The sequence below is a fragment of the Scardinius erythrophthalmus genome (genome assembly GCF_964197995.2).
Source record: "Scardinius erythrophthalmus genome assembly, chromosome: 1".
Taxonomy (NCBI): Eukaryota; Metazoa; Chordata; class Actinopteri; order Cypriniformes; family Leuciscidae; genus Scardinius; species Scardinius erythrophthalmus.
The window spans coordinates 18,735,728-18,760,162 of NC_138221.1; the positions used below are offsets into that span (position 1 = coordinate 18,735,728).

The 24,435-nt window shown below is 38.0% G+C and overlaps 1 protein-coding gene across 1 annotated transcript; it reads right to left on the reverse strand.

Moving 5' to 3' along the window:
* Positions 1–4,873: 4,873 nt before the first annotated feature.
* LOC308700617 (uncharacterized protein) lies at positions 4,874–20,364 on the reverse strand. The gene is made up of 4 exons (XM_081382311.1): positions 20,310–20,364; positions 11,996–12,841; positions 9,090–9,311; positions 4,874–6,295 (listed from the first exon to the last, which is right to left on the reverse strand). Exons 1-4 carry the CDS (start codon positions 20,347–20,349, stop codon positions 5,664–5,666), a joined length of 1,740 nt encoding a protein of 579 aa, XP_081238437.1. The 5' UTR covers positions 20,350–20,364; the 3' UTR covers positions 4,874–5,663.
* Positions 20,365–24,435: the final 4,071 nt, after the last annotated feature.

The following is a 24,435-nucleotide window of genomic DNA, read 5'->3' on the forward strand; positions in this document are numbered from 1 at the left end:
GGCGTATACAATGGCGTATTGCTGCCTTCCTCAGTTCATTTGAAGAATTAATAGATTTAGCAGATTATATCCTAATATATAGTCTAGTCCAGTGCAAAAAGTCAATAACAAGTTTTGTTGTCTCGTCGTCCTTAGTACAAAGCACTGATTTTTAATAAATAACTTGAAATTAATCTTCTGACAGCTCTGAGTACATGAGATTTCTTTCTGTACGATGACATAAACAGTCCATTAGTGCATGGCTCACAGTTTCTACTTCTCCACATATGCTTGTTTTCCAACCATCCTTCCTAAACCTACATTAATATTTATATGGCTTTGAGGTTTGCTGTGCAATGAAATTATGCATGTTAGGTGATCACATGAACTGATTTAATGTATGTATTTAACAACCTTTGAAACCACTTGCTGAATATATTATAATGTCCGTAGATGTATTATTCATCTCTAATCTAACTTATTGCTGATTATCATTCATTTCAAATACATGGTCATGATTGCATCAACCTGCTGTTTTAATACTATGATAGTACAAAAATAAAATTGTTACATTTGCATCTGACTCATTTTGGGTATTTGAGTGTTTCCTTGGTTATTGAGCCCACATAAAATCTTTGGTCCAGTCGAGAACCTGTAAATCACCCTATTAAAGAGTTAGTTCACCCCAAAATGAAAATTCTGTCAGTAATTACTCACCCTCATGTTGTTCCAACCCCGTAAGACCTTCATTCATCTTCGGAACACAAATTAAGATATTTTTGATGAAATCTGAGAGCTGGCTCCCTCCTCCATAGGCTTCTAAGTGATTGAAACTTGCTGGCCAAGAAAAGTTATTAAGAGATCGTTAATATAGTCCAAGTGACTACAGTGGCTCAATCTTAAGTTTATCAAGCGACGAGAATACTTTTTGTGCGCAAAAAACAAACAAAAATAACGACTTTATTCCACTATTCATTTCCTTCTCTCATGGTCTCGAGTTAGTTCACGTAGTGTTTTAGCGCAGCACGTCTGTGTTGCACATCACCATGTAGGCTCACTATTGGCCGATGCTGGTCATGTGTGTGATGCGTGTGACGTACAACACAGAAGCGCTGCGAGTGCCTATGGTTATGTTCGCAGTGAGGGAGGTAGTGCAGGAGTCGTTGGGCTTTAGTCAGGCCGAGTTAGTGTTCGGGCATACTGTCCGTGGCTCAGAATTTCGTTTCAAGTTGCGCCGTGCATGTGAGTTGGCCAGAGAAAACTTTCACAGCAACGAATGAAAAAGCGCTTTGATCGTCATGCTAGACTTCGTAGCTTCGCTTCTGGTGACAAGGTGCTAGTGCTAATGCCAGTGCCTGGGTCTGCATTGCAGGCTCGTTATTATGGTCCCTACCAAGTGAAAGAAAAGGTGAGTGAGCTTGACTATGTTATTTTGACGACAGACAGAAAAAAAAAAAAACTTGTCTAACTTTGCTGGTTAAAAAGACTGATAGCACATTTAGTTTTTGTACTGACTTTAGATGCTGTAACAAAACCAGATAGTTATCCATTGCCTCGTATGGAAGACTGCGTGGATCATGTTGGACATGCTGCGTTCATCACTAAAATCGATCTGCTTAAAGGTTACTGGCAGGTGCCTTTGTCAGATTGTGCGAAAGAAATCAGTGCGTTCGTGACACCAGATCATTTTCTACATTACAAAGTAATGGCTTTCGGTTTACGAAACGCCCCGGCAACCTTTCAGAGATTAGTTAATCGTGTCATCGAAGGCATGCATAATGTTACCAGGTAGTGGAGTTATTTTATTAGTAAACTTTTTGTTATTTATTTAGTACAGCGAAGGTAAGCAGCCCGGAAGATTCACCCGTTACAGTTCTTTTCGGGAGCTAGGTAAGATCTCTCCTGGAACAATAGGTGTAGTTAAGGGTTCTTGTTTTCTTGTAGCTGCCCTACCTGTGTTGTTAATTTATGATTATTGTTTGTCCATCTTCTGAGATGCTTTATTATCTTTTCATTAAAGCTTATGGCGTGGTTGATGTCAGAAATGCTACCCAATCGTCTGTGATTTTTTATATGTTCGGTCCTTGTCTGTTGTGTGATTTAAACAAGCTAAATTAGATTAAGGGCCGTAACACTAATGATCTTTGCAATGGAAGTGAATCAATCAGAACTAACTTTAGCTAAACAATAACTTTATTCTGGAGCTGCTGTAAAGCCAAAACAATATCTGTTACTTTAATTTCCTGTTATCACTGTAAAACTGCTTTGAAACAATTTATATTGTTAAAAGCGCTATTTTAAATGAAGGTGACTTGACTTGACTGTGTTAACTCGAACTCGATCGGCCCATAGTCCGGCATCTGACCAGCGGGGAAAGTCTCTACGTGTTACTGTCCTTTCTCGTGGCAAAGTATTTCAATACATTTTCTCATATGCATTTTCTCGTTATTCCATCTGACTCCATAAATGAAAAGGTTTTAATGATATCCGTGCATCATTTAAAGTGAGCGAATGTTTGACTATTCTTTTTAACTCTTTAATGAAAATAATGTCAAAGTCAGTAAGAATAATCAAATGTAACAATTTATTATGTCAGGTAAATGTATCATGCCAATTACATAATCAATTCAAAGATAATCAATACAAAACATCAAAAGCTTTGGATTAAAGATAAGAGATGCGAACCCGACATTAAGATATAAATGAGGCTGATATTCTCAGCCGCTCTCAGTCTCGCGGGCTAATCTGAAGTACAGAATCGCCAAGAGCCCTTTGCTGCATTTCATTATAGACAGAACCTCTTTCACATTGAAACATCTGTTAACAATGGGAATTTACATTCAGAGTTGACACCTTTTGGGTGTAGGACACCATTTGCCTAGAGACCAACCCTCCTTGTGTTAGGGTGACCAGACGTCCTGTTTTTCCCAGGACAGTCCCGTATTTCAAGTCTAATTTTAGTGTCCCGACCAATGAAAAAATCATGTTTTGTCACGTATTTCATCATTAATATATATATATATATATATATATAAACTTTTTTTTTTTTTTTTCCTGAGTGATAGCATGAGTACTCTCATACGGAATAGCCTAATAAAACTAGCAAATCACCTCGTATATTTTAGAAAAAAAAAAAAAAAATTCCATCCAATAAGAGAAGGCAGAAGGACAATTCCATCCAATCACAATTCCCTCAATCAACTTGCAGTTAGTGAAGGCGTAATCCGACGTCACAGTTAAGTGTATACCAGACGAGAGCACGGATAAGGTTGACTCAGGTGCAAAGATGTCAAAGAAGTGTGTGTGTACATTTAACGAGGATCTTCAAAAAGAGTTTCAATTTCTCAAAAGAGAGTCACTATCAGAGGCAAGTAAATTAAGATGTGACATTTGCAGGGCTTGCTTTTCCATTGCTCACGGAGGCTGAGCTAATATGTAACGTTCTTGGTCCTTTGTCAGAGGAAGAAGTCCAGCATGATTTGGACAAGTGCTCTTTTGTCACATTAACTGTAGATGCATCCAACCACAAAGACATTAAATTGTTCCCTGTGCTTGTGCGATACTTCAAGCCACTAGAGGGTGTAAAGGTCAAGATAATTGAATTTTCATCTCTGCCAGGTGAGACATCGGATTTGCAAAGTGCCTACATTTCCCATGTCATTGAAAAACATGGCCTTGCTCAGAAAATAGTTGCACTTTGTGCTGATAACACTAACACAAACTTTGGCGGTGTTAAAAGAGCTGGTAAAGGCAATATCTGGAGAAAGCTGCAAATGCAGCTAGGAAGGGATATTCTGGGCATTGGCTGTAATGCACACATCATCCACAATACCCTGCAAACAGCAGTGAATTGCTTACCGATTGATTTGGTACTTTCATATGAATAGATATGAATACTTTCAAATCTATACAGTGCGCGTAGAGGAGCTCAAGGTGTTTTGTGACTTTGTACAGCTGGACTATCAGAAATTACTGCAGCATGGTAGCACACGTTTCCCCTCTCTTGGTCCAGCTCTTGAACGAATTCTGCACCTTTTTGATGGTCTACGTGCATACTTTCCTTCTCAAGAAAAGTGCCCAAAGTTTCTAAGAGACACATTAAGAGGCTTGGATTTGCACTTAAGCAAACTGCAGCTTTCCATCGTGCACTGGAGACAGTAGAGCAAGACAATATATCAATGGCTTTGCACATTTATGATCTGAGAAATGTCTTGCAGGCCAGGCTGGAAGAATCATTTATTCCCTCTGACATCAAAACACAGTTAGACACCCTTGTTGAAGCTGGTGACATAAAAGCTGATGATTTTTATTGTGCAGTGAGAAGCTTTTACTCAGCATCAGTGGATTACCTTCATAATTGGAGCTGCTCACTGGAGAATACAAAAGAACTAGAGTGGGTCCTACTGAGAATGAAGAGACATTCAGAGCCGCCTCAGCAACTTCTTCTCAAGAATACCTGCTCTCACATCGGTTGACGAAACCATGGTCTTTGATGAGTGGGCCTGTGCTAAAAACATTGTCACTTGTCACATCACTGAGTGGAACAAAAACAAGGTGGCTGTTTCTGATAGATGGACAGACGTGTTTAGTGAGATGGGGAGCAAGTCACTCAACTTTGGAGTCTTATCTTTGGCTGTGGAGTTTGTTTTATACCTGCCTGGTACATCTGCACCTGTGGAGCGTGTTCATGGACGGATGAAAAATCTCGACTGAGTGTAACAACAATGAAGGCAATGCTTTTCGTACGAATTAATTTCGGACTGGACTGCTCCGCATTTTATGATAAACTCTTGAAAGACAAACGCACGCTGGCAAAAATTGGTTCCAGTGAAAATCACAAAACGGCAACAGTGAATGATTGCACCATTTTGTTCCCACTGATCTGCAATTTTATGTAAGTCTACATTTATTTATTTTTACATAGCTAACAATATTATTAAGTGTAAATACTTGTATGTGTGCAGTAGGTGTTGTGGGCCTGTGGGTTCTGTGTCTGTCCCATATTCCACTCTGAGAAATCTGGTCACCCTACCTTGTGTGCCAGTTATCTCGAAACTCTTAAAAACCTTATTACCTTTTGTTTAACTTATTTGGAAAAAAGACATTTGTACCAGTCGCACTGAGACATTTCAAATGATACCAAACATGTATAATACTCAATGATAATTATTCACATTAAACCTATGGATTTTTGGGTGAATTCAGGTGATCTTAGCATGATAGAGAAGGAGTGGGGGATGAGGAGAGGGAATGTAGATTAGGATGATTCAGAGGTGAGACTTTTGTCTCGATAGTGCACAAGGGTGAGTTCAAATGTTAATTTCCAGAGAGGTCCTTTGTCCTCTCAGGGCCTCAAGTAGACTGCCTGGCATTTATCTAATTTCTAAAGTCTTAAAACTGAAACACACACCGCCGTGTCTTTTCTGCTGTAATATTACGAATTAATCTTCTCCTTTGTGTGAATCTTCAGGTGTTACTTCAGGACTGATGCCCAATGAAACTGTTTACCGCACTGATCACAGTTATATGGTCTTTCTTCAGAATGAGAAGCAAATATGATTTCAAAGCGAAAGCCTGAGCCGCTTCTTCCCAGTGTGAACTCTCATGTGACGTTTAAGAGATGATTTGTGTCTGAAACTAGTTCTGCAGTGAAAACACGTGGGGTTTTTCTTCAGTGTGGCTCCTCAAGTATGTATTTTCTCATGTGCATGTAAAGTTTGCAGCAGTGAAAAACACTTTCCACACACAGAACATGAATGCGGCTTCTCCTTCGTATGAACTTTCAGGTGTCTCTTCAGGCTTGATGATTCATTAAATGTTTTGCCGCAATGATCACACGTGAACGGCTTCTCTCCGGTGTGGATCCTCATGTGAACATCAAGATGATGTTTGTATGTGAAACGGTTTCCACACTGAACACACGTATGTGGCTTTTCTCCAGTGTGGATTTTCATGTGTCTCTTAAGGCATGTTGATTGTGCGAAACTCTTCCCACATTGATCACATGTGTATGTTTTTTCTCCAGTGTGGATCCTCATGTGTCCGGTCAGATGTGTTTTTTGTATGAAACTCTTCCCGCACTGATCACAAGTGAATGGCTTCTCTCCAGTGTGAACTCTCATGTGAATGTCAAGATTATGTTTGGCTGTGTAACTGTTTCCACACTGAGTGCAGGTGAAATATTTCTTGGCTCTTCCTTTCTTTAAAAATATATTTTTAGTCTTTGAGCAACTCAAAGGTTTTTCTCCAGGTTTGACATGATGTTTCTCCTTCCCTTCACTCAGTTCTTCACTCTCCTCCTTCACTTCCATCAGGTCTGAAATGAAAGAAAAAGTTTTCATTTGATTTTCAGCAAAATAATTCGAAGAGAGAAATATGAAAGTGAGCCCTGATGTAATAGCAGAAAGTACTAGTAGACAACTGCTATGAAATATTATCATAATTCTGGTGTGTTTTCATAAATTAATTGCATGAATGAGGTACATTGATCTTTCAATTATTATTTTCAAGGCATTATAGGCACAAATCACATTTCTTAAGTGAGAAGTATTAAATATATTTGATTAATGACAATTATCTAATGTAATATTAACATTTTAGATTGACAAACAAATGATATCTCGATATTTCTCAAGTCTGTTTTGTTCGGTACAGACCTGTCATGGTTAAATAAATATGAAAATAAAGCCACCAGTAGGTGGCGGCAAGTCCATGTCTTAATGAGTGATTAATTTAATCATTCATTCAAACGATTTGTTCATAATGACTGGTTCATTTAGAAATTAAGCAAGTGAATAGGCTTGTTCGACTTCATGCAACTCTGCGCAGATCGATCACAATCACAGCTTTTGACTTTCCCCCATTCATTTCAATTACCCCACACTAAACTCACGACATGCTTTAAGCCTCAGGACGATTATCAACCCTCGCTTATCGCCAGCATTTTTCGAGATGTTTTTGATGCGTCTTTGTGTTCATACCCAAGTGATGTTCAATGGCAATGCGCCAAGTGAACGTGCAATTTTACTCCCTGACAGTAGATGGCGCTTACTGAAAAACAGAAATACCTCGGTAAACAAAGTGGTGCTGCGCAACTTGGCGTCCTTTTGTCACGAAGCGTTAAACGTCAGTGAAAAGCGTGCGCGATAATCGTCCCGGTGTGCACGGGCCTTTAGGGTGTCTATTATAACTCAATGAGGGCACAGAGGAGGAGCCAACGCTATCTCACGACCAATTCGTTCAAATTCGTATGATTTGTCTAAACCCCAGTGATGGGAAGGTTTAGGGGCGGGGTCAGGGGTACGTCAATCGTACAAATTCATCGGAATTTGTACGAATTCGTACGAATTAGCCACCTCACAAAATTCGTACGAATTGCCGTGAGATCGGGTTGGAGGTGCGCCTCCTGCTGTAACTTTACACTGTTGGACAGTCTTACGTTAGAAAAACTAGTGATTTTTTCAAGTATTAATGTCACATTTTGTAATATTTGCGTTGTTTTATTATTCTAATATGGATTATTTACTCTTCCGTTTTTTTAGGAGGCATTGCCTCCATTGCCTACTCGAACAAAACGCCCCTGATGTGAATGTAGGACACCAGAAATAAAGCCCTGCATTTCAGCCCGAGCCCGACGGGCCCCGACTTTTTTACGCCTCTAGGGCCGGGCTTCGGGCCAATTTTCACGTCATAGTTCACATGCGGGCCGGGCCTCTGGCTTTTTTTGGGATATCCTTCTTTTTATATTTTTAGACATTAATTAAAAAAATATGAGAAGTTGACTTCGACGATAGAAAAACAAACATAGAAAGACGTTTAATAACCTCATAACTTTCATAATCTTATAATTACACTGACATATGATTGACATGACAGTCGCACGCACGCACGCACACACAGAAGGTTTCCCGTCAGCGCGACCCACGATTCACCTCATGTGCAAATAATGGAGAATATGAGAAAAATCGCGAGTGATAGAAGAGGACTGGGTTAAAATCTTCCACTGTGGATGCTATTCTTTTTCTCCACGATGCTCTGTAAGAGACTGTTCTAACTTTTCGTTTGGTTTTCGTTTACACTGTTGGAAACTACTGATGTTTTTCGTTTGATTGGACTATTTTCGTTTAACTGTTGGAAACTACTGGAAAAAAGAATGGCCATGTTCTGTGGTGCATTTTTGAGGTAAGATAACCTGCAAGTTTGTTTTTGATTTATTTAATTTAATTTGTTTAGATTGTAGGCTGCTGCTCATTTCGTTTGCGAGCGCTGTTGCGAGCAGCCTGAGCCTGCCTCAGTATTTCAAAAAATTGTACTCACTGTGGTTTAATAAATAAACATTAAACTAACTGTCTGTGTCATATGCTTGAAGTGTTTTTATATCTATGGATTTTATTGTAGCTAAGTAAAGTATTAGCGTTGATTTGAGAGGCTAAATTGATCAAACATGTTTTACTCGCTGTTGGCTCGGCTTGCTGCTGGTAATTTTTTTTTTTTTTTTTTATTCTCCAAACATTTGTCTAAATTAACTTAAAGAAATGAAAAGAAAAGAAACATAACTAACAAAACGGACATATTTTAATGGCAGTCTGCCGCTGTGAAAAAAAAAAAAAAAAAAAAAAAACGGGCTCGGGTCGGACTCGGGCTGATAATTCTGATGCGCTGTCGGACACGGGTCGGGCTAGGGCCTGAGCGTCTTGGGCCAGGGCCGGGCTCGCGCCTAGATTTGAGGCCCGTGCAGGGCTCTAACCAGAAACACAAGCACAAGTGAGTTTAAAAGATCAAGTTTGACCTGCAAATTCGAATCAAGTGTAGATGTGTGACCAATAGAAAATCGATTCGTCACAATGTGACCTCTGAACTGAATTAAAAGAAAGCAAACTTTTTGCTGCAAAGTGGAGTAGATTGTATATAGTTACATTTTGATTTATTATTATCAGTTGTATGTTGAATTTATCTTTTTTTTTTTTTTTTTTTGCAAAATGTGACGTCAAATCACGATCATTGCAGTGTCATTAATAAATTAACTAAATTAGTTAAAGCAGTTTGCAGAATGCAGGTTATGCAAAAAAAAAAGAAAAAAAAAGAAACATGAATAATGCTGTGATTCACACCTGAGTTCCTCATCTTCCCAGTGTGAACTCTCGTGTGATGCCTAAGAGTTGGTTTGAGTCTGAAACTAGATACGCTCTGATCACATGAGGGCAGCTTCTTTGAATGACTCAAATGTTTTTCTCCAGGTTTGACATGATGTTTCTCCTCCACTTCACTCAGTTCTTCACTCTCCTCCTTCACTTCACTCAGTTCTTCATACTCCTCCTTCACTTCCATCAGGTCTGAAATGAAAGAAAAAGGTTTCATTTCATTTTCAGCAAAATAATTCGAAGAGACAAATTTGAAAGTGAGCAGTAATGTAATAGCAGAAAGTACAAATAGACAACTGCTATACAAATATTATTGATAATTCTGGTGTGTTTTCATAAATTAATTGCATGAATGAGGTACATTGATATTTAAATTATTATATTCACAACATGACATCATGACTTTGCGTAAACATACACGCCACTTTCAAGTCAAGTGGCGTGTTATCTATACACATTTTGAGCTATCCGCGTGTATGTTCACGCCGAAACGAACCGTCATTTTCCGCGTGTATGTCTACGCCGTTAAATGTCAGAGTGAGCGCATCGTTAAATGCTCGAGCGAAACGGAGCAAAATGTATATCTACATCTGGGGAGCAATATATTTTTTCCTAGGATGGTAGGGGAAGACTCATAAATGGTATTAACCCCAGTGACGGGTAGGTTTAGGGACGGGGTTGGGTAAGGTCATATATATTTATATATACAGTAATGTAACGTTAAGTCAACGGCGTTGATAAACACGCTGAAAAGCGATTATGCGTGTTGATAGCACGCCAAAAATGGAAATACGAATTGGCGTGTCATACATACGCCATTTCATGAGATCAGTCTGATATTCAAGGTATTATACGCAAAAAATCATGTTTCTGAGACTTTCTGACACACGTTTCTGAGACTGACACGTTTCTGAATTATGAGAACTATTAAACATATTTGATTAAGGACACTGTCGTGAACTGCATTACAATGCATTATGTTTCAACATGCATTACAATGTTGCGTTACTCCCTTAAAAAGTAAATAATTGTGTTACTTTGTTACTTTTTAAGAAAAGTAATGCATTATGTTACTTTTGCATTACTAGAAAAACAACATGTAGAAAAACAACAACTTGCATTACAATAGGTGTAATTGTGATTGTCAAAACATTTGGTAACTAAACAGAATTTAACACAATTTTCACGATTTCAATTCAATTCTTGGGATTAGATTTCAATCTTGATTCAATATTGACTCTTTGGATAAATATTAGGTGGGCTACAGTAGATAGCCTACATGTTAATTTTTCTCAAGAAAAAATATATTACATAATGCTGTAAACATACAGAGAGCCCTATCAGCTGGTATTATTAAAGGTTAAAAATTTAATTAAATATAATTTGGTTTTCATTATAATAAAAATTATGACACAAGTAAAAATATAATACAAATGTAATGCAGTGCACATATTTAGCAAAATATTCCTCTCTATAGCTATTTTTCTAGTCAACTAACGTGTTGGTCATTAAATGGCTTTCCTGAGGTAAATGTAACGTTCTGTGACATAATTGTTCACCTGCAGTTTTATTGACCTCTTTCTGTGGCTGAAAAACACTGATTGATCGATATTATGTATGAGGCATATATACCTTTTGGTAAATTGTACTGTATCTTTAAATTATGTATGAGGCATATATACCTTTTGGTAAATTGTACTGTATCTTTAAATAAGAGGTAACAGATGATCGGTTTACTTGAACTGAGACGCTACAGCGATCGGTCACGTCACATTTACAAGCAACAAAATGGTATTTATTGTCTGAATTTCGTAATAAAATGGACAGAACCTGAGAGGTGAGAATTGTTTTTATATCAAAAGTAACCTGCTCTGTCTAGTCTGTCGGTCTCCTTTTGTCCTCTTTTGCTCCGCGATTTTTCTCTGCATGAGAAAAGGGATGTGTGGCGCAAGAACGTGTGAAAAGTGTAAATTGCGAATGTGTAGAGTTGACAGCCCTGCTTTTAGAAGGGGGATAAATCGTCGGCAGCATTCCTCCTTCCGCCATGCTTCTTCTCCATGTGAGGATTGTTTACATCAGAGTGCGCACGTGTTTTACGCAGAATATACGCAGTGTTTGTTTAAGTGGTTGATGGAAAATAAGCTAATGCGCGTTCTATTAATATTTTCGCAGTATTTTGAAGTGCCCGCAATAACAATATCATGCATATTCATTACCGCGATTTATCGCATTACCGAATACCGGCACATGTCTAGCTGCATTGGATCAGTCTCCTTTCTAGAGCAGGCAAGAGCTTTCTAGCCTCGCGGCTCGCGTCAGCAGCGCCTTGCATCGCCCATAGACATTAAAACAATCAGCGGATGGCGGGCGGGCGTGGCTTTGAAAATTGGTCAAAAAATGTTGGTGCGGATGATAAGTTTTGGGATGCGGTTGCGGATGAAATAATAGCCCATCCGCACATCTCTAATTCACGTGTGTAGAGTAGAGGGGGCAGCTCAAACAAACTTTCAGCTCTGCAGCCATTTTGGATAACAGTGTTTTTTGCTAGTTTCAGCTCGACGCATTTATCATTTTCACGTCCTGCTCCACGTTGTTGAAATAGCAAATGCATTTTCATCCATTTGTTCGCCCATAGGTGTATTGATCTGAACACGAGGTGTGTTCAGGCGCATTGTTGGTGCGTTGCTATTATTAGGAAACTGACATAGACTGAGCCATTGACCAACAAAAACCTGGTCTACAGTAAATGGCGCAGTATTTTTTGTTATTTAAAGACCTTTTGCTTTAGATTATGCACTCGTTAAAATAGGCCATTAATGTTAGAATGGCTGTATGCGGAGGGCATGAAACATCATGAATAATGCTGTGATTCACACCTGACTCCCGCCTCTTCCCAGTGTGAACTCTCGTGTGATGCCTAAGAGTTGGTTTGTGTCTGAAACTAGATCCGCTCTGATCACATGAGGGCAGCTTCTTTCCAGTGTGGATCCTCTCATGTATTTTCAGACTTGATAAATGACTGAATCTCTTGTCACAGTGTGAACACTTGTAAGGTTTTTCTCCAGTGTGAATTCTCTGGTGTTGTTTTAAAAGGCTCGCTGTAATAAAAGTCTTCTCACACTCAAAGCACACATACTCTCTCACACCAGTGTGAATTTTCTGATGTGCATGTAAATATTGCTGCAGTGAAAAACTCTTTCCACACACAGAACATGAATGCGGCTTCTCCTTCGTATGAACTGTCAGGTGTCTCTTCAGGTCTGATGATCCATGAAATTGTTTGCCGCATTGATCACACGTGAGCGGCTTCTCTCCGGTGTGAACTCTCATGTGATCATGAAGATTACTTTTGCATCTGAAACGGTTTCCACACTGAACACACATATGTGGCTTTTCTCCAGTGTGGATTCGCATGTGACTCTTAAGGTTTGATGATTGTGTGAATCTCTTCCCACACTGATCACATGTGAACGGCTTCTCTCCAGTGTGAACTCTCATGTGACACTCAAGTTTATGTTTGCGTGGGAAACTCTTTCCACACTGAGTGCAGGTGAAAGATTTCTTGGCTCTTCCTTTCTTTAAAAGTGTATTTTTAATCTTTGAGCGACTCAAAGGTTTTTCTCCAGGTTTGACATGATGTTCCTCCTTCACTTCACTCAGTTCTCCACTCTCCTCCTTCACTTCACTCAGTTCTTCACTCTCCTCCTTCACTTCCATCAGGTCTGAAATCAAAGAAAAGGTTTCATTTCATTTTCAGCACAGACAAACAATTTGAAGAGAGAAATATGAAAGTGAGCCCTGATGTAATAGCAGAAAGTACTAGTAGACAACTGCTATAAAATATTATAATTCTGGTGTGTTTTCATAAATTAATTGCATGAATGAGGTACATTGATCTTTCAACGATTATTTTCAGGGCACTATCAGGGAACTACACTGCGACCAAAATGGTCGCATATGCGACCTTTTGAAATGCCATTGCGACCCTAATTTTTAAAGGGTCGCAAATGTATCACTGATTATTTTTGTACCTATGTTTTAGGCAATATGCTATGATTTACTATGAGCATTTATTAAAACTGAAATGTGTATTTTAAGAATACGTTTTATAACGTGCTCTGCCTCGAGCATTCAAAACATCAAGTTAACTTCAGCCCCGCGACCGTTACTTAGATTAAAACGTAGCCTACCATTGTATCAGTGCTGCGCGAGCGGCTCTCTCTCTCTCTCTCTCTCTCTCTCTCTCTCTCTCTCTCTCTCTCTCTCACACACACAAACACGGATATTTAACGTTTTATATTTTAACGTGTTCTAACGTGTGCGTTCCTTCCTCAGCGCGTACATGTGAAGCTCACATGCACTAAAAGCCTGTCTACCAGCGCCTGGATACTAGTTATCTTTCGAGTCTTATTGTGCTTATACTGTTAAATACACACAAGGTTTAGATAAACAAAGTCGGTTATGTCTAAAGTGAAAGCAAACTTGAGAAAATTGAGTAAATCTGCTTGTCAAATACGTGTATAGACGCGTCGCGCGCAACTCTTAAAGAGACAGTAGCAATAGTAAACACGCTGCCGCTTGTCCTTAAAGGGATAGTTCACCCAAAAATAATTTACGCACTCTAATGTTGTTCCAAACCTGTATTAATTTCCTTCTAATATTTTCTAATATTTTTCTAATATTAATATTTTGAAGAATGTGGCTATCCAGTAGCTGGTCCCCATTGACTTCCAAAGGAGAAAAATATACTATGGAAGTCACTGGGGTACATCAACTGTTTGGTTACCCACATTCTTCCAAATAACTTTTATTTTCAACAGAAGAAAGAAACTCATTCGAGTTTAAAACAACTTCAGAGAGTAAATTATGACAATTTGAATTTTTAGGAGAACTATTCCTTTAATGTTAATAAAACAACAAAATGCAAAGAGAAAATCACACACTGCTCTTGACTGAAGTAGCTTTAATAAGTATCAATGTATAATTTATACAGTGAAGTCTATTTTGTTTTATTTTCATATTTGTTAATTTAATTACTTTCTTCAATGCTACTGTTAAATACTGAAGCTGAAAACATAAAACACTGTTTATTTAATTTGTGTATTAAGTTGTGTATGTGTAATGTGCATCTTTGATCTTAATATTTAATAACAAAGAAAATAATGACAAATATTTGTTATCTTCGTCTGCCATTTTTTTATATATATGTTTTGTTACCCAAGGCTTTGTTTTTAAAATATGGACATACGTTTTGGCTGTAATGCTCAGTCGCAAAATAGTAAAACCAACATAAAGAATCGTGATAAAATCGTGAAAGCGTGATTTTCCTGAAAAAAAATCATGATACAATATTTTTGCCATTGGAATAATAAATTAAGTAGCCTATCTTAATTGTACACAATGTTCCTGTTTTTTTTTTTGTTTGTTTGTTTTTTTACTGTTTTATGCCATAACAGCAATATTAATATTGGTTATTATCGTTATCGACCACAAATTTCACATCGGTGCATCACTACTTAAGAGTTCAGGAGTCTGCCCTGTGCCAACCATAGCATGTTGAAATCCATTTAGGAGAAAATTTATCCCAACCAATGTTAAAGAAAACAAAAACAAGAAGGCATGTGGTTTAAAAGTAGGCAAGTAAAATAAAAAGCACATCTGTATGCAATACAGTTTCATTATTGTTCATTATTATGCAGAGCGGCTTACTATAAATAATTTGTGCGACCAAATCATGTTTTGCGCCAGTAACTGAAAAAGTTAGTAGCGCAAGTGCCACCAGTGGAAAAGGTTAGTGTAGTTCCCTGACTATTAATGACAAATATTTGATGTAATATTAACATTTATATAATACTGCCTAGGGGTGTGCAATATATATTTTTTTAATTATATCTCGATATTTGTTAGGATTTTTCTGATAACAATAATGAAACAATATTTAGCTGAGTCTGTTTTGTTCGGTACGGGCCTGTCATGGATAAATAAACATGAAAATAAAACCACCAGTAGGTGGCGGCAAGTCCATGTCTAAATGAGTGATTAATTGAATCATTCAAACGATTTGTTCATAATGACTGATTCATTTAGAAATGAAGCAAGTAGGGGTGTGAACCTACACCGGTCTCACGGTTCGGTCTGATCGCGATTATCATGTCATCGATTCAATTCAATTCGATATCACGATGCATCGCTATGCACCGCATCCTCAATTTAAAATTTTACTTGTGCGCGCACGTGCTCGCCTGTTCGGGAAGTCACAGTGACAGAAACAGTGACATTCCAGTTCAAGTTTCAAGGGAGTAAAGCTTGTTTATGCCATTAAGAAAAGGAAAATCTGTCAAATACATTTTGTTTTAAAGGAATGTTCATTTTAAAGCAGCGCTCATTCATCAGTGTATTATGTTACCATTAAAGGGATACTTCACCTCTGGGAAGATGAATGTGTATTTAAAACAGGTCATTTAAGTAGAAGAAATGTGAAGAAACTTTTGAATTTGGAGCTTTCTAGACTGAGAAAAGCCAGAAAAAGTATTTTTGGCTTATGTGGATGAAAGACAACAACTCCCAGAATGCACTTGCTTCGCTGTCTTAGGAGGCCACGCCTACCGGTAAGAGTGCGCAGTTTAAAACAACAAAGCTAGCCTACGTGATGAGTTTACGAGGGATTTAGAGATAGCCCAAAATGTCCGGGATTCGGCTTTTGCGTTCTACAGTCGCCATTCATTCATCATGTTTACTGTGGCGAGCAGGACGAGGCTGACGGCCGCGGGAGAACAGCGCGAGGCCTGTGGCATGATTACTGAGGGTCTCCCATCTCTCACGGAGGAGCGGGAATTTTTCTTAGCAATGGTAAAACGCACATCAACCGATCACTTGTTTAGCGTTCATGTAAACACTGCATTCAAATTCACCAATCGGAATGAATTCAGTTAGATTGAAACAAAAGGTGTGCATGTAAACAAGGAATAGCGACCGCAGAAAGCAAAAGCTGAATCCCGTACATTTTGAACGATCTCGCCCGCCGGACAAGTCCGGGAAAAGGAGGATGGTTACTTACTCGGCTTTCTCCTACTATTCAGCTTTCTCCACAGAACAAGAGCCTTCTAGCTTAGCTTCCAAAGAAAGATGGCTGACACTGTGTACATTCTGTGAGTGAGATCCCACCCTGTATGGGCGGGCTGAAAACATGCGGAACAACGCCATCTACTGGCTGTAGTCTTTAGCCTCTGGCCAGAAAATCCTCCGATGACGCAAAATGACGATTTTTGCGTCATCGGAGGATTTTTTCCAGACAAAAAATACATAAATCTCTTGTCTCAGGGGGATATGAGGGTGGAAAGCACGGTAATTCTAAAATACTACAGGTTTTCTACTAATACAAAGCTTAATGCTAAATCCTGAAGTAACCCTTTAAAGATGCGCGCATCAACCGTCGCCGAATCCGCTGTTGAAGGTGACGATCATCCATTTATAATCACGCGTAACAACACAGAATAATTGTAATTTGAACATCGGGTGCGGATACTTAAATCAGAGAAAGTTATTGGGGTGGCAGGTGGATGATTTATTTTTGGCTGCGGATTCGGGTGACATTGGAGCTCATCCTCGCATCTCTAAAGCAGTCAGACTCTGCCAGGCGTTAACAGCTCGGGGTGAAAACGGCTAACGTGGTTTATCAAGTTTGTGAAATTACCTCCTGCATATTCTATTTGTGCGTGACATGATTTACACTCAGCATGTGTCTTCTGCAGGTCGTGCTTACCACGTTGTTCATAAAAGCCGAAATGTGCCCAGATGTCGGCTTTAAAGTATTTTCTCGCACTCGCGTCTCTCCTTCCTCTGTCATTGTATGCTACCGCGACAAAGCGTGTACGCCACAAATGACGTCAGAAAAGCGTCAGTACATTATAATCGGTTATGGTCTATTACTGAACCGATACCGAATCGTCCTCGTCCACATCGCGATGCATCGTAGAAACGATACATTTTGACACCCCTAGAAGCAAGTGGATAGGTTTGTTCGACTTCATGCAGCTCTGCGCAGATCGATCGGTGTCTGGCTTGGAGCAGGGCATGCCAGTTAGAAATGTTGTCCGACTTGAGACCGCTGACTCCACATGGCTGTGACGTATGCCATCAAAGTACATTTTTCAAGACGTTTTTGGACGCTTTTTTGAGTCCATACCTAAGCGATGTTCAATGGCAATGCGCCAAGTGAACGTGCAAATTCAATCCCTGACAGTAGATGGCGCTTATTGAAAAACAGAAATACCTCGGTAAACAAGGTGGCGCTGCGCAACTTTACGCATCTGACACTCGCTTGTCACACAGAAGAAGAAGAGAGCCAATATTTACGTGCTTGCCAAAACCATTCACACACTTTTTGTGTTCAGATCATGCGCGTAATTTGCACGGGGGTGCAAAAATCAGATCCAGCTAATATAACCCCCCCAATATTATCACATCATTCAGATTAAAATAAATATGAAATATTCCGAATGAATGCTTTTGTTCGTTTTCTTTATTAATTTCATTTGCCACCAAGAAAGATAGTATCATATTTTAAATAATCTGTAATGTACCCCCCTCCCACCGCACCGACTACTTGGTATTACCCAACCCGCTTTCTCTACCAAGTTTGTTCACTATTTTGCGCAGTCGCTGGGATGAATGGTTGGAGAAAGCTGACGGTGCATGCTAACGGATGGAAAGATGAAAAGGACACTGAAAGGCAGCCAGACAACGATTTTTCATTGTTGGTCGACACCAGCCAAAAAGAGGAAAAATCGTGACCAAATGGAGGTACCCCTATTGCTAAATTAGCTGTTAAGTTAGCTCAGCGTTTTTCAAAGTGTGGGGCGCGGGCACAGCCCACTGGTGGGGAATAGAGACATGACAAGTGGGGCGCGACAAACAGGTTTTGTGCCCATATTTTTAATTCCTTTACTTATTGACCATACACTCAAAACAAAACAAAGACACATTTAAATGTAAGTTTAAAAGTTTTTTAAGGCGACCGTTATTGAAGAGGACACGGAGACCGACAGACTAGACAGAGCATGTTACTTATAGGGTTGCCAACTGTCCCGAATTAGCCGGGACGTCCCGAATTTTGGGTCTAATTTATTTGTCCCGTACGGGACCTCCCTTGTCCCGATTAAATAGACTGCTACACTGATCTAACCACTGACTGATAAAACCGCAACACGACACTTGAGAATGATCACGACACCGCATCATCCAATCACACCCCACTCACGCGCATCAGACCATACGAATAACAAACTCTAAATTGAGAATTAATTATTCTTTTGGGACAAATTATAGTTTGATTTGCAAACAGAATCCTCTGCTGTCTGGTCGCTCCCGGTTCGATCCGGAGATTCCGAACTCGCGCTAACGGCAAATCCCTTGCACTGTCCGGCCAGGTTTTAATTTCGGCAAATCCGTTTTGGTGAATTCAAACAACGTGATTATTGTTCATGAGTCCAACATCCAGCCAATGCAAGAAAACATGAAATCTTCCTGAGGGAAAAGTATGCTATCACTTTCTTTAATTTCTTTCAAATGTAGTGTATAATGTTACAAAAGCTTCCTATTACAGATAAATGCTATTATTTTGAACTATGGTATGTGACTTTTTTGTGTGACCTTAAAATTCGTTTTAGAATTAAATTGTACATAAATAGGTAAAGCAAAACAAATGTGTTTATATCTGAGAACATTTTAAACACATACGGACCTGAAATGACATAGGCTAGGCTATGTGATACAGTACAAATATTTTGAGTGTCCCGCATTTTCCTGTAAAGAACCACGATTGTCCCGCATTTTTCTTTTTTGAAGTTGGCAACCCTAGTTACTTATGATCTATAAAAAAAAATCTCAGCTCTCAGATTCTGTCACTTTTATTACGAAATTCAAACAATAAATACCGTTTTGACCAACTGCTGGTTGCTCTTTAAATGAAGGCAGAACAGCGGTTTTGTCTGTACAAATCAACAAAAAATACATAAGGCTCTGTCACATGCAGTCTCCTCCACACAGCACACAGAGCTCAAGCTCCTCCTCTCAGCTAGCCTAGTGCAGACTGCACATACATACACGACTGATAAAACTTTTAGTATTATCAGAGAATGTCTAATAGGAAGAGAATTGGCACTCTCTGCTTACTTCCGGGTTCTGGATTGGTTGCAGTAACACGTCTCTGTCCATGCGGGGGGCGCTCGCGAGCGAGTGCAGAATGAATGGAGGTCTATGGCGAAAAACCCTCAAAATCCACTTTTCTCAGGATATAATTTTTTGTCTAGTAATTTGAATGTTGTATTCGAAAGGAGATGCAAAGAAATTACACATTGCTGGGTGTTAGATTTTTTAGAGCCACTTATTTGGTTTAAAAAGTCTTTTAAAATGTCAATGACGTCAGAATGCTGACGTCATTAGCAGAATGCTAGCGTGTTATGGGCAACAACAACTCAACCTGTAAGAAATCGAAAAGAAATAAGTACTCGTTCATTCAACTTTCGACCTATAACCTATGTTGAACTTGCAAAGCCTACAATAAAATCTGAGATTTCTCAACGGCAATCGGGTGAAAGAGACACATTTAGCTGTATAGCCCCATTGACTCCCATTCAGTCTGCACTCGCTCGCGATCACCCCCAGTGGAATTCTAATGGAACTGCAACCAAAATCAATACAATGGGGCTGAATAGGGAGTGCCAAGGCTCTCCGTAGACGGGCTCTGGTATTATCAGCAAAAATACTTTTAAATAAAAGTGTGAAAATGAATTAAATACATTATAAAATGCTCAATGTAATTTCTTTTACATGCTTAATACAACCAATGTAAACACTATGCCAGATGAATTATAATGAACATTATACACATATCTGTACAAATCAACAAACATATGGATAAGGCTCTGTTACATGCAGTCTCCTCCACACAGCACACAGATCTCAAGCTCCTGTTAGCAGATAAACATACAGAAAACCTGTATACTAGCACGTGGAAACATGTCTACTTTAAAGCTTGCAAAAAGTCTGTTTACAAGGTTATATTCAATTGACACATTAACTGCATGTTCACAACCTCAAACCTAACATTTAAACATGCATAAAACAAGGTTTGCATCGTCCAAAAACCGAAATAAGTGTTTAAAACTGACGTGCAAAATAATACATTACCTCCTCTCAGCTGGCCTAGCGCAGACTGAAAGAAGCGCATAAATGACGACACAAGGCCTGCGACTTCTTAAAGTGACAGTACAGTTATTAACACCTTGGTCTGAATACAACATTCAGGCATAAATATTGGCAATTATACCATGGTCTGGGTGAATACTCGATTCTGATTGGCTGCAGGATGTCCGTTAAAAAGTGATATAGGACACCTAAATAAACCGTCAGGCGTAACCAAGTAAACTAAGTTATTGTTTGTAACTTGTAACTTTAGATTTCGATTGTAAAACTAATTAAAATATAAACTAATGTTTTAAAAATTTGTTATTTGGCAAGTGACCATGGTATAAGCGGGTTAATGCCTTTCGAGGTGTCCATTGTAAGGTATTAATGGACTTCGGCGGAGGCCGAAGCGCGTCGGACGGTTCACGCCTCGCCGTTGTCCATTAATACCTGATAATGGACACCTCGTCGGACATTAACCCTGACTTAAACACATCTTAAACATATAGAAAACAACGTTCATCAGGATTTGGTGACATTTCAACCATAAAAGTAACGATATAATTTCAACCCGGTTACACATCCAGTTTATTAACAACACCGTGCACAAGCGTGAATCCCGCAAAATCCGCCTTTGATCTTGTAGGAGATCCCCAGCTAGCAGGGAACGTTCTCAGAACTTTCGCTAACATTCCCTACAAGTTTGGTTAATGTTCTAAAGAAAACATTTGAATGTAATGTTTACCGAACATTTTAAGAATGTTTTCTCATTTAAAAAAATGTTCCTATAACGTTATATGAAAACTAAGATATAACATTTTAACTGCAACATTCAAAAGATGTTTTGGGAATGTTTCTGAAATAACAAGTTGTACTATGATCTCAAAATATCATTGTCCCTATGTTTCATTATAACGAAAGAAGAACGTTCTCTCTGTCACGTTAGGAAAATGTTTTGAGGATATCATTGAGAGATGAGATGTTGAATGTTCTTTATAAAACGTTATTTTAATGTGACGAGTTAACAAAATTATAACATTTTATTTGCAACATTTTGAGAATATTTTGGGAATGTTGTTAAAGTTAAAGTTTGTACAATGATCTCAATATAACATTGTCCCAATGTTTCATAAAAACAAAAGAAGAACATTCTCTCTGTCACATTTGTAGAATATTTTGAGGATATCATTGAGAGATGATATGTTGAATGTTCTTTATAAAACGTTCTTCTAATGTGACGAGTTAACACAATTAGAACATTTTACTTGCAACATTTTGAGCATATTTTGGGAATGTTGTTAAAGTTAAAGTTTGTACAATGATCTCAAAATAACGTTGTCTTAATGTTTTGTCATAACAAAAGAAGAACGTTCTCTCTGTCACGTTAGGAAAATGTTTTGAGGATATCATTGAGAGATGAGATGTTTATTGTTCTTTATAAAACGTTCTTCTAATGTGACGAGTTAACACAATTAGAACATTTTATTTGCAACATTTTGAGCATATTTTGGGAATGTTGTTAAAGTTAAAGTTTGTACAATGATCTCAATATAACATTGTCCCAATGTTTCATGCTAACAAAAGAAGAACATTCCACTTGCAACATTTTGAGCATATTTTGGGAATGTTGTTAAAGTTAAAGTTTGTACAATGATCTCAATATAACATTGTCCCAATGTTTCATAAAAACAAAAGAGGAACATTCTCTCTGTCACGTTAGGAAAATGTTTTGAGGATATCATTGAGAGATGAGAGGTTGAATGTTCTTTATAAAACGTTCTTCTAATGTGACGAGTTAACACAATTAGAACATTTTATTTGCAACATTTTGAGAATATTTTGGGAATGTTGTTAAAGTTAAAGTTTGTACAATGATCTCAATATAACATTGTCCCAATGTTTCATAAAAACAAAAGAAGAACATTCTCTCTGTCACATTTGTAGAATATTTTGAGGATATCATTGAGAGATGAGATGTTTATTGTTCTTTATAAAACGTTCTTCTAATGTGACGAGTTAACACAATTAGAACATTTTACTTGCAACATTTTGAGCATATTTTGGGAATGTTGCTAAAGTTAAAGTTTGTACAATGATCTCAATATAACATTGTCCCAATGTTTCATGATAACAAAAGAAGAACATTCTACTTGCAACATTTTGAGCATATTTTGGGAATGTTGTTAAAGTTAAAGTTTGTACAATGATCTCAAAATAACATTGTCCCAATGTTTCATAAAAACAAAAGAGGAACATTCTCTCTGTCACATTAGGAAAATGTTTTGAGGATATCATTGAGAGATGAGAGGTTGAATGTTCTTTATAAAACGTTATTTTAATGTGACGAGTTAACACTATTAGAACATTTTACTTGCAACATTTTGAGCATATTTTGGGAATGTTGTTAATGTTAAAGTTTGTACAATGATCTCAAAATAACGTTGTCTTAATGTTTTGTCATAACAAAAGAAGAACGTTCTCTCTGTCACGTTAGGAAAATGTTTTGAGGATATCATTGAGAGATGAGATGTTGAATGTTCTTCATAAAACGTTCTTCTAATGTGACGAGTTAACACAATTAGAACATTTTACTTGCAACATTTTGAGCATATTTTGGGAATGTTGTTAAAGTTAAAGTTTGGACAATGATCTTAAAATAACATTGTCCCAATGTTTCATGATAACAAAAGAAGAGCATTCTACTTGCAACATTTTGAGGATATTTTGGGAATGTTATTAAAGTTAAAGTTTGTACAATGATCTCAATATAACATTGTCCCAATGTTTCATAAAACCAAAAGAAGAACATTCTCTCTGTCACATTAGGAAAATGTTTTGAGGATACCATTGAGAGATGAGATGTTTATTGTTCTTTATAAAACGTTCTTGTAATGTTATGTGTTAACACAATTAGAACATTTTAATTGCAAAATTTTAAGGATGTTTTGAGGATGTTGTTGAGATAACAGATTATATAATGTTCTCAGTAAAACATTGGCACAATGTTCCATAATAACAGAGGAGGAACATTATCAAATCAACGTTCGTAAAATGTTTTGAGTATATCACTGAGACCTGAGATGATGAGTGTTTTTAAAAAAAATTCTTGTAATGTGACGTGTTAACAAAACTAGAACATTTTAAATGTAACATTTAGCAATCAAACTACACAATTATTGTTAAATTGAGCTTGCTGGTCAGACAGCAGGCCAACAGGGTTCACGATGGAACATATGGTGCATTTAAGTCCTCCTGGGAAGTTTGTATTCATGAGGTTTTACAATTTTGTTTAATGTTTTAAATTAATGAAGCCACTGTAAACTTTATCATCACATATTATACTGTTACATATTAATGCTATCATATTTTGTGCAGGCATTAGCTTACTACATTGTCACTGCTAAATACCTAAGTATAGTGGTATCCCACAATGTTTCCCACTGACACACCCCTAACTCTTCAAGATCAGGGTTAAAGAAAATCCTGAGCTTCCTACTCATATTCTCATCATTGTGGTGGCATTCAACTTGTAAATACGATCTTTATGACATGACTTGAATGCACCAATAGCTCTAGCTTAATTAGGGACAATCCATACAAACACTTTGCTAAAATACATTACAGACTGTCACAGTAAGAAGTTATTCGTCCTGTATCAATGCTAAAGGCCTAACCACTGCAGTCAACACCTTGGAGTATCCATGCTGTTAAATAAAAGTCTGTAGACAAGGGTTAGGGTTAGGGTTAACCTTAACCCTTAATTTCTAACCCAGACCCGGTTTCACAGAGTTTAGATTAAGCCAGGATTAGGCCTTAGTGCATTTAATTAGCTTTTAAAAATGTGCCTTAGAAAAAAGAAAAAGAAACATTACTGGTGTGCATCTTGAGACAAAACAATGGCACTGACATATTTTAAGATATGTCAGTGCAAGTTGCTTTCAGGTAAAACAGCTCAAACGTGCATTTTAGTCTGGGACTACAGGCTTAAACCTTGCCTGTGAAACCCGGGGTATATGTTGCAACTTGTATAGAATTATGCCAATGTTACCAAAGTGTTGTGTTGGACAGAGGATTTACCCTAAACCAACAGGTTGTGTAACTGTGCCACACAGGGTGAAAAGCAAGTTGA